At 54.5% G+C, this 13,832-nt stretch overlaps 2 protein-coding genes across 5 annotated transcripts; one reads left to right on the top strand and one right to left on the bottom strand.

Moving 5' to 3' along the window:
• The first annotated feature begins 72 nt into the window (after positions 1-72).
• LOC131380778 (uncharacterized) lies at positions 73-5,436 on the top strand. 3 transcript variants are annotated; one of them, XM_058425263.1, is made up of 4 exons: positions 73-483; positions 794-880; positions 2,055-2,217; positions 5,235-5,436. In XM_058425263.1, the coding sequence occupies exons 1-4, from the start codon at positions 73-75 to the stop codon at positions 5,240-5,242; spliced, it is 669 nt and encodes a 222-aa protein (XP_058281246.1). In that variant the 3' UTR covers positions 5,243-5,436. The 3 variants fall into 3 exon arrangements, 2 of the variants coding, with proteins under 2 accessions (XP_058281246.1, XP_058281245.1); XM_058425262.1 differs by lacking the exon at positions 5,235-5,436 and having other exon boundaries at positions 2,055-2,653; XR_009208966.1 differs by lacking the exons at positions 73-483; positions 5,235-5,436 and having other exon boundaries at positions 620-880; positions 1,951-2,653.
• On the bottom strand, positions 2,276-9,488 carry ZNF324 (zinc finger protein 324). Of its 2 annotated transcripts, XR_009208962.1 has the most exons (5): positions 9,072-9,488; positions 6,905-7,031; positions 6,392-6,508; positions 3,487-5,238; positions 2,276-2,359 (listed from the first exon to the last, which is right to left on the bottom strand). XR_009208962.1 is itself a non-coding variant. In XM_032171380.2 (4 exons), the coding sequence occupies exons 1-4, from the start codon at positions 9,213-9,215 to the stop codon at positions 3,815-3,817; spliced, it is 1,812 nt and encodes a 603-aa protein (XP_032027271.1). In that variant the 5' UTR covers positions 9,216-9,488; the 3' UTR covers positions 2,538-3,814. The 2 variants fall into 2 exon arrangements, 1 of the variants encoding a protein (XP_032027271.1); XM_032171380.2 differs by lacking the exon at positions 2,276-2,359 and having other exon boundaries at positions 2,538-5,238.
• Between the last annotated feature and the right edge of the window lie 4,344 nt (positions 9,489-13,832).

The following is a 13,832-nucleotide window of genomic DNA, read 5'->3' as shown; positions in this document are numbered from 1 at the left end:
ACCCGCATTTGCATCCGTCTCTGCCTGAGAGGCGCTCTGTTCCTCAGGAGGTACGGCAGAGTCCAGAGTTATATGGGTTCCCTCCGCTCTGAGAGCAGCTCTTCCCAGGTTATAAACCTGCGCGTCTGTACAGTGGGCCGGTTCCTATTGGCAGGTGAGGGGAGGAGGTTTTGCCCAATCAGAGGTGGCGCTTGCTTGGCCCCGCCGCCCCCACGCTATTCCCCGGGCCAGACCCCAGATAACGCTAGGGCATATCCGCCCGTCTCCAGCTGTTCCCGTGGCAACGTTCAGGAGCGTTGCCTCGACTTCCAAAAAGGCTGGAAGTGGCGGCCCAGTGGTTTCCTGGGTCGAGTAGTTCGCTGGGACTCGCTTCCAAGTGGTCCCGGGAGAGGCGGTGGTGTAGAAGAGCACCCTGAGCCTGGGCTTTCTCCCGCCAGGAGGGTGCGAGGGCCTTCTTTGACCTCTGTTAAGCGCCCTGAGGAGGTACCGACGGTTGTGACCACAGCCTCTGACGTCTTCAGATGTCAGTCCTACAAAGTCAGGGGTGCAGGTTTCCCTCCAGGCTGATGGGACGTGCTCAGCCGTTTATTTACCTTTTAATTTGGGGAGCTGAACTAGCCAGGTTTACGCTAGTTTCTCCCAATAAGCAGTGTTACAGTTTTCTAAATCTGTGGGGTCAGTTTTGCTTCCACACTTAAGGTGGCCGAGCTATGACTTATTCAATCCTAAATTACACCGCCTGTTTTGGTTTCTTTGGATACCCGGGAATCCCTGCTGCCTGCTCTGGATGAAGAGCAATGGTCTTAATCACCGATTGGAAGCACCGAGCATGTGCGTGGATGAGACTAGTCAACTCGGAGCTTTCCAGAGGCCTCCTCAGGTTGTTTTTGGGGATGAAGTGCTTACGCCTTTTCTCTGGGACTATTCAGAGTCCCAGGAAAAAAAAAAAAAACTTTCACCCTCCACCATGTGGGGAGATCACCGGGGCGTTAAGGGCTTCTTCAGTAGTTGTTCCCCAGGCAGCTTTGTTACAGGTCTCCCATCTCTGGGCTGCTGGTTCTCAGCCTTCTGCGGTTCTAGAGTCAGCCTGGTGGGAACTCCCTCCTCTTCCCCAAGTCGTCACGCAGTATTTGGCCTTCCTTAGTGACAGCTCTCATCCACTTCTAGCTTAGGAATGCCATTGCTCCTGACTCCTCTGTCACCATCCTCATACTTGTGGGTTTATGTGTTTTAAATACTCCCCTCTATGGTTTCAGTGGATTTCTGAGCCCAGTAAGATGTATGTGTTCGGTCTGACCTTTTGACATAGAAGCCCAGAGATACTTTTACAGTCACTACCTATTCAAAATTAAGAGCAGAGGGGGAGGTTGGAGGGAGGTCAGCTGAGGGGCCAAGACCTGGGTGGAGGCGGGAGCCTAGGTTGGGGACCACTGATCAGTCATGGGTTTGGGGAGGAGGAGATTGGAGGTGGGTGGACAAACTGAGGGACAACAGGGGCACAAGCAGACGTGGAAAGGAGCCTGATGGAGGGAGGCGGCTGGTGGGAAGACAAGGTAGGGTACTGAGCCCAGCCTAAGGGGTCAGGCAGGCTTGGGGCAGAAACTTCGCTCAAGAAGCATCTATCAGAGGCACAGAAATGATTTCACGTGACTCTCTGGGTATCTACTTGTTTGACAGATGCTTTTGCTCCTGACTCCCATGGGCTCCCCAGAAAAGTGCTCTTTCAGGCAGGGAAGAGTTATTGTCTGCATTTCACAGCTCTGCAGACTTAGTGGGGGACAGTGGTTCAGGGACCTACTGGGATTCTGGTGGCCCAAGTCTTGCAGGCTCCAGGGGAGCTGGGTTCTGTGTGTCTCCACTCCCTGCAGGAACATGTGAGGTTTCACAGGTGGAAGAGTCTGGCCCCAATATCAAGTGGGTGGGGCCTAGGTCTCGGCTCTTTGTGTATAGGGCACGATAGCTGCAAGATTTTGGAAGCTATAGGATACAGCGTCCACTGGTTGGAGTCAACCTTGCAGGGTCATCACACATGGCCACGCCCTCTATCTCAGCAGAAGAAACACAGCCCTGCCTTGGTTTCTCCACCTACCTTCCTCCCATTGCCAGGATCCACCAGGACTCATCTAGCAGAGCTGCTGCTCCAGACGGCCCCACTCTATCCCATTTCGGCCAGCTCCTGGCTACCCGGACCCACCTCTGACCCTGAAAAGGATACAGGTATCCCACTCCCTCCCTGGGCTGCAGACAGGCTGTATCTCTACTCTGTGGCCTCTTGAGGGTACCCAGGTTGAAGCCAAGTCCAGGAACTTCTGTGATGATGACAAACGCTGATGGCATGTCAGGGTATGTTCAATACCATCTGCATTGTATGAGGGTGGAATAGGTGTCAGGTTGCTACCATTCACACAAATGTTTAAAAAGAAACCTTTATCAGAGAAGCTCTTCAACTGTTAAGACTGAACCATGCTCTGGAGTAGGGACAAGAGGCTGTGCTCTGGAGGTCCAAACTGCTGTACAGGAAACTGCAACACCTACTCTGAGTTGCAGATGGTAGTCTTTTTTTTTTTTTTCATTAAGGAGAACATGAATTTCCTTGGAGGTGAGGCTCCAGGTAGGGACAGGGACTGGTCTGCTGAAGGCCACAGGAAGCAAACGGCCCCCAGTCCACCCTTCTGTCCCTGCCATGAAGGGCCATTACACTGGGGTGGGGAGGTCCTCAGGAGGGTGTCACACATAGCCTTAGGCAATAGCAAGTCCTTCCTATTCAGCTCTGTCCAGCTTCCAATTGAGGGATAATGGGGGGTGAGACAGGGTTGGGGGGGAGTGGCCACCAAACCCGGCAAAAATGAGCAGCTCCATCTTGTTTGAAGTTAACATCATCCCCTCAGGTATAAAGGCTCCTCCTCACATCAACTTTGGTAAATGAGTCAGTGACCGGCCTTGGCCAAGCTGAGACTTGGGCAAAAACCTGAACGAGTGCCACTGGAAAGCCATCATCCTAGCTCTGTCCTTCCAATGCTGAGAGTCACATGTTCCCCCATGGGCATCCCTCTCCTGAGTTGGCTGTGTGTGTGAAGCCAGGCCAGGCCGTGCCTCAGTTTCCTCATCTTCCAAGTCGGGATACCAGCCACAGAGCCATCTCACAGGGCTTCAGAAATTTCCCAGTACTCAGGACGGGAGCTGGCAGTGAGCACGTGTTGGCTCTCATTAGGACCCCACCTGTCAGTGTCTACAAACATGATGTTCAGTGGACCCAAACCTTTTCTTTTTCCCAGAGGTGGCGGCTGACAGAGCCCAGACCCTGATCCCCAGTCCCTTGTGGTCTCTTGTCTGCTAGGCTGGCCCCTAGGAAGCCTTGGATGAACAGAGGCAGTAGGTTGAGGGGAGGAGAATACCCTCAGCGGGCATCTATCCAGCGGACAGTTTGTGTATCGCTGTCATAAGTTTCTCTGGGCCACCCCCAACCCATGCCCGCATCCCTCTCACCTTAGCATCCACTGTCGTATCACATGAAGCAGCACCGCAGTGCAGTGCTGTGACTGTCGGCCTCCTACTGGCTCTGAATAGTCTTGGCCCCACTAGAGTTCAGCCATCACATCCTCCCCCTGATGTTTCTGCAGTGCTACCTCTTTGGGGATGGAGGTGTGATCTGTGGGTGAACTGTCCCCACGTGCAAATGAAATCACAGCCAAAGGGCCTCCCTTGTCCCTGACTAGCAAGCACGGGACTTTTTCTCTGCTGTGGATCTGCAGAGGACATACGCCCTTTAGCTGTGGAAGGAATTCACAGAAGGCTAGGGCTGCAATCTGTGACCTCAGACCTCCGCTGGCTGCGAGACGGCGGCTGGGCCCGAGACGGGAGTGGGCTCGGTTTCCTTCGCTAGTGCACCTTCTGATGATGCCCCGGAAACAGACCTGGCCTGGGGGAGCATGCTGGCCCTGGATCGCCGGACCGTCTTCTCGCCGGTATGGATCCTCTGGTGGTGGAAGAGGGCCGGGCGCTCACGGAAGGCGCGACCACACTGCGTGCACACGAAGGGCTTCTCGCCTGTGTGAATGCGCCGGTGGCTGAGCAGCACAGCGCCCTTGGCGAAGGCCTTGCCACAGTCCACGCAGCGGAAAGGTCGCTCGCCCGTGTGCAGGAGCTGGTGCTGGGTGAGGTTGGAGCTGTGGCTAAAGGCGCGGCCACACTGTGGGCAGGCGAAGGGCTTCTCGCCTGTGTGCACGCGCTGGTGTTTAAAGAGCGAGGAGCCCTGGCTGAAGGCGGCACCGCAGAGCGCGCACACAAAGGGCTTCTCGCCCGTGTGCGTACGCTCATGCTGGATCAGGTGCGAGTTGCGGCAGAAGCGGCGGCCACACTGTGCGCAGGCATAAGGACGCCCGCCCGCGTGGATCTTGCGGTGCTGGCTGAGGTTGGAGCCGTGGCTGAAGGCCTTGCCGCACTCGGAGCAGCGGAAGGACTTCTCGGCCGTGTGGATGCGCTGGTGCCGCACCAGTGAGGAGCTATGCCGGAAGGCCTTGCCGCACACGGGGCACGCGTAGGGCGTCTCGCCGCTGTGGATGCGCTGGTGCTGCGTCAAGTGCGACGTCTGGCTGAAGGCCTTGCCGCACTGGGCGCACTCGTAGGGCCGCTCCCCGGTGTGGGTGCGTAGGTGCTTGAGGAGGTCGGAGCTCTTCACGAACACTTTGCTGCATGCCCTGCATTCGAAGGACTTCTCCCCAGCGTGAAGAGCCTCGCCCAGCTCGTCCCAGGTCGAGGGCTCCTGGCCACCGAGGAGTCTATGAGGCTCCTGCCAAGCTGCACCCATTCGGCGATGCCCCCGACCGCTGGCAGCCTCCAGGTCCTGGGCGCTCCCAAAGGCTCTCCCAGGGACCTCCTGTGCACATGGTTTCTGCCGCTCAGGCGTCCTGGGCTGTCTCCCAAGCAACGCATGCTCTGTGAGTGTCTTTTCCCTAAGCCGGCCGCCCTCGGGAGGCCTAAGCGGGGAGGTCAGTCGCAGGCTGACGCTGGCCTGGTCACTGCCTGAGCCTAGCAGGAGCCTCTCCCAGTAGATCACCGACACCCCTGTGGGTTTTCGCTCCCGAGATGGGGAGGCACCCCGCTGTCTTTGAAGGTTTTTTACACTGTGGCAGGCACCGGCAACGGGGAAGACGCTAGTAGTCATCCCAGGTGGGGTATCTGGGAAAGCTCGTGGCCATTCTCCAGAAACATCTTCATCCTCTGTCAAACTCCAGGAACCTAAAGGCAGAGAAACGGTGGTTGCTGGGGGCATCCTGGTTAGGAGAGGACCAGGGCATGCTGAGTGGACAGGCAAGAAGGAACCCGGGAGCTGGCACAAAAGCTGAGGGGAAAAGTAGAGGTGAGGCTGGCCCTGCAGGAGGGGCTGGGGTTTGGAGGAAGCATCTGCCCTGACAGGTGTGGCACTGACTGCAGTGGGGACTCCCATGATCAAGGCGGCAGCCCCCAGACACCCAGGATGTGAAGCTGAGGAAAACGGAGCGGCTGCTGCGTGCCACCCAGGTCTCCACACTGGCTGTTCCACCCCCTCCCTTTCCATAGCTCACTCCCTTCTCCCCTGGTGCCCCATCTCGGGCACCCACTCCCAAACCTGCTCTTGCAATGACCTCCATCCAATGCTCAAGACTGCACTCCTGAATCCTACTTACTCACTGCGTCTCCCCTAGCACCATCAGCCCCACAAAGGCAGGACCATGAGTGTCCTGGTCAAGGCTGTGTCTACAATGCCCGCAAGCCCTCAAGAAACATTTGATGGGCCGGGCGCGGTGGCTCACGCTTGTAATCCCAGCACTTTGGGAGGCCGAGGCGGGCGGATCATGAGGTCAGGAGATCGAGACCACGGTGAAACCCTGTCTCTACTAAAAATACAAAAAAAAAAAATAAATAAGCCGGGCGTGGTGGCAGGCGCCTGTAGTCACAGCTACTCGGAGAGGCTGAGGCAGGAGAATGGCGTGAACCCGGGAGGCAGAGCTTGCAGTGAGCTGAGACTGCGCCACTGCACTCCAGCCTGGGCAACAGAGCAAGACTCCGTCTCAAAAAAAAAAAAAAAAAAAGAAACATTTGATGAATACAAAGATAAATGATGGGAGAAATAAATACCTATCAATAATGGCTGCTAGTTGTGGAGGATTCAAAGCCACACAGCCCAGCTGAAGGTAGGCCCTTCTGTGTGAACCCAGCTCCTGTGCCCTTGGAGCTCTCCCTTCAAGGGCACCTACTAAGGCAGCAGCCTCCCGGAGGGGCTGATGATGGAAGGGAAGGGAATCGGGTGGGAGGCAGGAGAGGAGGATGTGTTTCCAGAGTCAGAAAAGCAGGGACATGGGCTTGGCCACAGGTTGGTCCTGAGTTCACCCCACCCTGAGCTCCCACTCACCAGAGTTGAGCCTCCTGTAGGTGTTCCTCGACAGGGTCGTGTCCGTTCCACTGGGAACCCAGGGCTCCTCGCCACGCTCCAGTTGGATGACCACACGAGGTCGAGAGGTGGAGAGTCCTGTGAGGAGGAGGTGCAGGTTAGAGTCCAGCCCCAGCTCAAGATAACCCACCTCCAAAGAGACGGCAGGAATCAGGGCTTCATGGAAACAGAAAATGTCATCTGTGCAACTGGAGAATCTAAAATGGCACAGGGCAAAGGGCTCACAGGAATAGCTCATTCATCCCCAGGGCAGCAACTGCGCCCAGAGCACCAAAGGAACGGGACTGAGCCCAGGCTGGGAGAGGCCACAGCTGGACAGGGCGGCAGGGAGTGGTTGACCCAACCAAACTGCATGTCTACAGGACCAGACCCCTGTTCCACATGGCCCCGGCCAGATTTGATCCTGCTCATCAACCAGGAGGGAAGTGAAGAGGCAGTCCAAGTGCACTTTTCATGGAGTATCCAGGACCTTACCCAGTGAGGCCACAAGTGCGAAGTTGTCTAGCATCACGCGACGGTACAGGGCCCTCTGGGCTGTGTCCAGGAGCCCCCACTCCTCCTGGGAGAAGTACACGGCCACATCCTCAAAGGCCATCTGGTCCTAAAAGAGCAGGGAGGTGGAGGTAGGCATGGTCTAAGGTATGGCTGTGAGCCAGGACCAAGCTCCCCATCCCAACAGTCACCTCCCCTGGTGTCCCTCCTTCCCTGGGTTCCACTCCAGGATTATCTTCAGGTGGCACTTCCCTCACCTGTCTGGGACCCCTCCCCTCTGCCCTCCTGGTCCAGTCCCCAGATGGCTTCTTGACTTCCCCACTGGCCACCCCTACATAAGCAGGCTAGAGCAAGCCCTGGCTGGGCCCTTAGATGCCACACCAAGGGCAGCCCCAAGTATCCACTCGTGACTCAGCATGACCATTCATGACCCTCCCCAGATGTGCCCTTCTTGCTTTTGTAATAAGCAATGGCGTAAGTCCCAGCTGCGGACACCCCCCCCCCCCCCGCCCCTCCGGCATGTCCATCACTGAGACCTTCCCCTGCTGCGCTTGCCTGACACTTCCAGGCTGCTCATCCAGCCGGAGGGACTGGATGATCTCCACCAGTCATCATAGGGGAGCAGCCCCAAGAACCTGTGAACACAGAGGAACTCAATCCCTTCCTCCCTCCACATGGCGCCCCCTCAATTTCTTTCTTTTCTTTTTTTTTGGAGAGGGAGTCTCGCTCTGTCACCCAGGCTGGAGTGCAGTGGCGCAATCTCGGCTCACTGCAAGCTCCGCCTCCCGGGTTCACGCCATTCTCCTGGCTCAGCCTCTCTGAGTAGCTGGGACTACAGGCTCCCGCCACCAAGCCTAATTTTTTTTTATTTTTAGTGGAGACCGGGTTTCACCGTGTGAGCCAGGATGGTCTCGATCTCGGCGCTCCCTCAATTTCTTTCCCACATTGCTGCCACCCTCTCCTACTCAGCCACCTGCCGAACTCCTCCCCTGATAGCCTCAGGCACCCCAGCCGGTTTTCTTTACCCTCAAGCTGTAACTCCGCACGCCTGACTGCTCATCGCCTTCCTCAGCCCAGTTTATAGGCCCTGTCCTCTGCCCAGGACACCAACAACGTCAGGTTCAATGACATGACCAACCTGGGACATCCCAGACTCCTGATCTTTCCCCTGAAGGAAACCTGCTTTCCTTTCAATTCTCCTTTCTGTCTACAGCAGCTCCCTTCTTCCAGGCGCTCAGGCCGAACAACATGGGGTACTTAGTTCTTCAAACAGCCCACACCTGATGCATCCGCAGATCCACCAGAATTCACCTGGTCGCCCACCTCCACTGCTGCCCAGACTGGGGCAGTCGGTTCTTCCCTTCATGCAGACACCCCTGCATGTCTGTTCTCCACGCAACGAACTGTGGAACCGTTTTAAAGTCCCAACTCAGAGAATGTCCTGATTCTGTTCAAAAATTTCTATGTCTCCCGACGCCCTCGAGATAAAGCCCACCCCCTCGCCTGCTACTGCAGCCACACACGTCCCCTCTCCTCCAGCTCCACATCGAGAGCGCTCAGTCCCAGAAGCACCTGGGCTTCGGCTCCCCTCCCCGGTTTTGCACACGCAGGACTCTCCCCTCGGAGCTTCCTTCAGGACCTCAGCCCCCTGGCTGCCGGAAGTCGGGAGCTCACCAGTGCCCTGGACACAGGAGTTTGCACTGACCCCTGCAACCCCCCAGGGCAGGGAGAGGAAGGACGACTAGGCGAGGTCTTAGGAAGCGGCCTCCCTCCGTGGGGGCGCGGTCTGTGTGAGCAGGGACTCCCCCGCCTCCCCGGCGCGGGCTTGTCAGCGCCACCGCCGCCAGCGGAACCCGCAACAGGGAGGGAAGAAAGGCGTGGACCACCCGGCACCGCCATCCCCGCCCGCAGCATCCCGGGGCCGCCCCGCGCCTCAGCCTCCCCGGCCGTCGTGGACGTGGAACGCCCAGCGCGCAGCCTCCTGGGCTGCCGCACGGCGGGAGAGCGCATGGCTCCCGCCGCGGCCCGACAGTCCCCTGGACACCCACGACGCACTCTGAGAAACAGGCTTGGGGGCGCGGCCGGCGGCCGGCGCCCTTGGTCACGACGCGTGCGCAGGGCGGGCCCGACGCGGGCCCTCAGCCAGTACCTTCCTCGCCGCCAGCCTCGGGACCCGGGAACCTCCTGGAAACCGGACCCGACCCGCGGGCCCCAGCCCAGACCACCAGTGTGGCCTGACGCGGGCGGCGAAGTGACAGTCCCACCGCCGGAAGTCCAGCCCTTCGGTTCTCATTGGCCCAGTGCGCGCCGCGGACGCTTGCGTACAGCCTTCCGGGTCATGTGGTTCCCGCCTGTGTCCCTGCGTGGAGGCGGGGCCACCACCGGTCTCCTCGGCAACGTCCAAGCCCCCGCCGCGCGGGGCGCTGGGAAATGGAGTCGCGCGGCGGCCTCGGGTTTTCAAGGGCTTGGTGGCGCTGGTGGATTCGCCCGGTGTGTAGTTCTGCCTTCGGCATTCCAGGTGTCCTCCCAAGCAGTCCCGGAGACTGAACCCTGCAGGTGCGAAAGCAGAAACTGCCGAGGTTCCAGAAGGCAACACCAGCAGGGAGCACGGAGGAGAAAACGCATCGGTAGGGCAGGTGGAGGTGGAGGAGCTGATGCCTAGAGCTCTGGTGTTCCCTTCCCAGCTCTGCCTCTCACTGACTGTGCGTCCTGGGCGCGGGTTTGACCTCTGTGTGTCAGTGTCCCGTAAAGGTTTAAGGTCAATTTTCAACCTTTACACGAAGAATTCTCAGCCCATAAGCCTACATGTGTCTTAAGTATGAGACTGTTCCTCGACGCTTGCCCAAAGCATCTGTTTTCCTTGTAATTTGGATGGGCAGAGGTTAATTCCCCAGTCTTGCTTGTCCTTAGACCATCTGGATCTTGTCTTGGCCCACACATCACAATATTGATTCTTTTTTCCTTTTTTCTTGGGAACCATTTAATTTTTTTATTTATTTATTTTTTTTTTTTGGACAGGGTCTTTGTTCTGTTGCCCGTGCTGGAGTGCAGTGGCACGATCTCGGCTCACTGCAACCTCTGCCCCTAGGTTCAAGTGATCCTCCCGCCTCAGCCTCCGTAGTAGCTGGGACCACAGGTGCGCGCCACCACGCCTGGCTAATTTTTGTATTTTTTAGTAGAGACGGAGTTTCACCATGTTGGCCAGGCTGGTCTCGAACTCCTGACCTCAAGTGATCCGCCTGCCTTGGCCTGCCAAAGTGCTGGGATTATAAGTGTGAACCACTGCACCTGGCCTGAGTGATATTTTCTTTTTTAGTGTGTTATTTATTTATTTATTTATTTATTTTGAGATGGAGTCTTGCTCTATGGCCCAGACTGGAGTGCAATGGCGTGATCTCTGCTCACTGCAATCTCTGCCTCCCAGGTTCAAGTGATTCTCCTGCCTCAGCCTCCTGAGTAGCTGGGATTACAGGTGCCTGCAACCACGCCCGACTAATTTTTGTATTTTTACTAGAGACGGGGTTTAACCATGTTGACTAGCCTGGTCTTGAACTCCTGACCTTAGGTGATCCACCCGCCTCGGCCTCCCAAAGTGCTGGGATTACAGGCATGAGCCACCGCGCCCGACCGCCTGAGTGATATTTTCTAACAAACTTTCTACTTCTCATCCTGGTGTGAGCTGTAAGATGACTGGTATATAGTATGCTATCAGTCATAATTATGATTATTGAGTTTTTGGCCACAAAAAATAAAATGACCAATTTTTTTTTTTTTGACGATCACATCTTTAACCATGCCATTTTAAGTTTTGTCCTCTTCCTTCTTGGGGAATGGGACTGCCTCAGTTGGAGATCTGGAATGATCAAAGATGTCTACTCAAGCAGGATTGCATTTTTTTTTTTTTTTTTTTTGAGATAGAGTCTCGCTCTGTTGCCCAGGCTGGAGTGCAGTGGCACGATCTCGGCTCACTGCAAGCTCCGCCTCCCGGGTTCAAGCCATTCTCCTGTCTCAGCCTCTCCGAGTAGCTGGGACTACAGGCTCCCGCCACGATGCCCGGCTAATTTTTTGTATTTTTAGTAGAGACAGGGTTTCACTGTGTTAGGATGGTCTCGATCTCCTGACCTTGTGATCCACCCGCCTCGGCCTCCCAAAGTGCTGGGATTACAGGCACGAGCCACTGCGCCCAGCCATGGGCTGCATTTTTTAAAAATGAAAAATGTGAATCTGCTAGTCAATGCCTTTGAATTTAGCTTGCACAAGGATTAGTTAAGAATATCTGATGTGCCTCCCTCAACTTCTTTTTTTATTTTGAGACAGGGTCTGGCTCTTGCCCAGGCTGGAGTACAGTGGCACAACCCACCTCACTGCAACCTCTGCCTCCTGGGCCCAAGCCATCCTCCCACCTCAGCCTCCCAAGTAGCTGGGACTACAGGTGCATGCCAGCTAATTTTTGCTTTTTTTGTTCTTGTTGTTGAGATGGGGTTTCATCATGTTGCCCAGGCTGGAGTTCTCTTCAACATGGTTGTAGGGAGTCCTTTATTAGATGGCATTTCTCATAAACAAAATCTCCAGGTTGGAGCCCTTGATGTTTGATATTTTTGTCTCCCAGGAGCTCACATTAAGGAGAGCTGGTTTGTAGCTTCCTCCATTCAGGACCATTGGAAAAGCCTTAGGCCACGGAAGGTTAAAAGTTTCTGTAAGCTTTGTAAATTGATTTTTTATTACCTTATTTGTACATTCCAGCAGTCTGGAAGACTGAGAGTAGTATGCAAAAGGGAAATTCTAAATAACCAGCCATATGTTAAAGTAGATTGAATTGTTTCATCAGTGAAGTAGATTCCTTGGTTGCTGTGAAGCTTCAAAGGAACTCCCCAAGAAGGAAGAGGACAAAACTTTTTTTTTTTTTTTGAGATGGAGTTTTGCTCTTATTGCTCAGGCTGGAGTGCAATGGCTCGATCTCGGCTCACTGCAACCTCTGCCTCCTGGGTTCAAGCGATTCTTCTGCCTCAGCCTCCCGAGTAGCTGAGATTACGGCATGGGCCACCACACCCGGCTAATTTTGTATTTTAGTAGAGACGGGGTTTCTCCATGTTGGTCAGGCTGGTCTCAGACTCCTGACCTCAAATGATCTGCCTGCCTCAGCCTCTCAAAGTGCTGAGATTACAGGCATGAGCCACAGCGCCCAACTGAGGACAAAACTTAAAATGTCCGTGGTTAAAGATGCAATTGTCAAAAAATTTTTGGTCAATATTTTGTAGCCTAAAACTCAACATAGGCCAGGTGCGGTGGCTCACACCTGTAATCCCAGCACTTTGGGAGACCTAGGCAGGCAGATCACAAGGTCAGGAGTTTGAGACCAGCCTGACCAACATAGAGAAACCCCATCTACGTAAAAAACTGGCACAGTTGAAAGGCAGAACATCTAGAGCTTTAAAAATCAAGAATTCCAGGCTGGGCGCTGTGGCTCACGCCTGTAATCCCAGCACTTTGGGAGGCTGAGGCGGGCGGATCACGAGGTCAGGAGATCGAGACCATCCTGGCTAACATGGTGAAACCCCGTCTCTACTAAAAATACAAAAAAATTAGCCAGGGGTGGTGACGGGCGCCTGTAGTCCCAGCTACGCGGGAGGCTGAGGCAGGAGAATGGCATGAACCCGGGAGGTGGAGCTTGCAGTGAGCTGAGATCGCACCACTGCACTCCAGCCTGGGCAACAGCGAGACTCCGTCTCAAAAAATAAATAAATAACATCAAGGATTCCACTTTAAAATGGAATCTTGAGGCCCCCACAAGATGGAAATACCACAGGACAGGGCTGTGTTTCCACAGTGCACCTCACTGCATGGACATTCCCTGAGGCTGGTGGGAGACCCAGCACCAATTAGCCCACTCTGTGATCTGTGATCGGCCCATCTCCCACAGGATTCTTACCCTTTGGTGATGAGTGTTTCTATAAGTCTCCAAGTGTTCAAACCATGCTTTTCTTATTTAAACACGCAAAGGAATTAGTACACCCTGCAGTAATAACCAGTCACTGAAAACAACTGCTATCAGCCACGACCAAAACTGCGCCCTTGCCAGTAACTTGCCAGCCACTGCACACCCAAAGATCATGTTCTTTCATAGAACAAAGTCACCCTTCGTAACCCCCAAGCCAAAAGGTCAGAGAACTCAGTGTGAAAGAGATCAGAGCTTTAGACCTCAGATAAACTGCCTGCTACTCTTAGGACTCCATGAGGAAGACAGAAGACTCCATAAAAGGTATATGTGACACTTTACTGTGTTCCTCAAAGGGTCTCAGAGACATTAGAAGACTCCTCTAGATATCTTTATGTGGTATCAAAGATAGGTAAAGGAAGAAAAAGTAGAAGAAAATGGGAGAACAACTCTAAGCCAATTTGGAGAGATTTTAAGTTTTTCAGAAGGCCAATAAACTTTACATCATACTAACAAGAAGCAAACAAAGGGACTAAACATATGTAAAAGGGAGTTTCAGTCAACAGAAAAAAAAAATTCCCAGAAACAGGATCCAAATGAGAAAATGCAGAAAGGTATTTTTTCTTAAAAAAAAAAGCAAATGAATATCAGCTTTTAATTAAGCTGACATCTGACCATAGAGTTCATTTTATTTTATTTACTTACTTTTGTGACGGAGTCTCACTCTGTCGCCCAGGCTGGAGTTTGCTGTGGTTTGATAGCTCACTGCAACCTCCGCCTCCCAGGTTCAAGTGATTCTCCTGCCTCAGCCTCCCAAGTAGCTGGGACTACAGGCACGCACCACCATGCCTGGCTAATTTTTGTATTTTCAGTAGAGATGGGGTTTCGCCATGTTGGTCAGGCTGGTCTCGAACTCCCAACCTCAGGTGATCCGCCCACCTTGGCCTCCCAAAATGCTGGGATTACAGGCATGAG

This window comes from Hylobates moloch, unplaced genomic scaffold (assembly GCF_009828535.3).
Source record: "Hylobates moloch isolate HMO894 unplaced genomic scaffold, HMol_V3 SCAFFOLD_12, whole genome shotgun sequence".
Lineage (NCBI taxonomy): Eukaryota > Metazoa > Chordata > Mammalia > Primates > Hylobatidae > Hylobates > Hylobates moloch.
Note: the sequence above shows the minus strand (reverse complement) of the source record. Positions and strands in the feature narration are given on the sequence as shown.

Coding starts and splice junctions, on each gene's coding strand:
- LOC131380778 (XM_058425262.1), top strand. CDS start 73: ATGGGTTCCCTCCGCTCTGAGAGCAGCTCTTCCCAGGTTATAAACCTG. Junction 484..793: donor CTGTTAAGCGCCCTGAGGAG/GTACCGACGGTT, acceptor CTCTGGATGAAG/AGCAATGGTCTTAATCACCG. Junction 881..2,054: donor CTTTCCAGAGGCCTCCTCAG/GTTGTTTTTGGG, acceptor CTATCTCAGCAG/AAGAAACACAGCCCTGCCTT.
- ZNF324 (XM_032171380.2), bottom strand. CDS start 9,215: ATGAGAACCGAAGGGCTGGACTTCCGGCGGTGGGACTGTCACTTCGCC. Junction 7,032..9,071: donor CGAGGCTGGCGGCGAGGAAG/GTACTGGCTGAG, acceptor CTGCTCTTTTAG/GACCAGATGGCCTTTGAGGA. Junction 5,239..6,391: donor CTACAGGAGGCTCAACTCTG/GTGAGTGGGAGC, acceptor CTCTGCCTTTAG/GTTCCTGGAGTTTGACAGAG.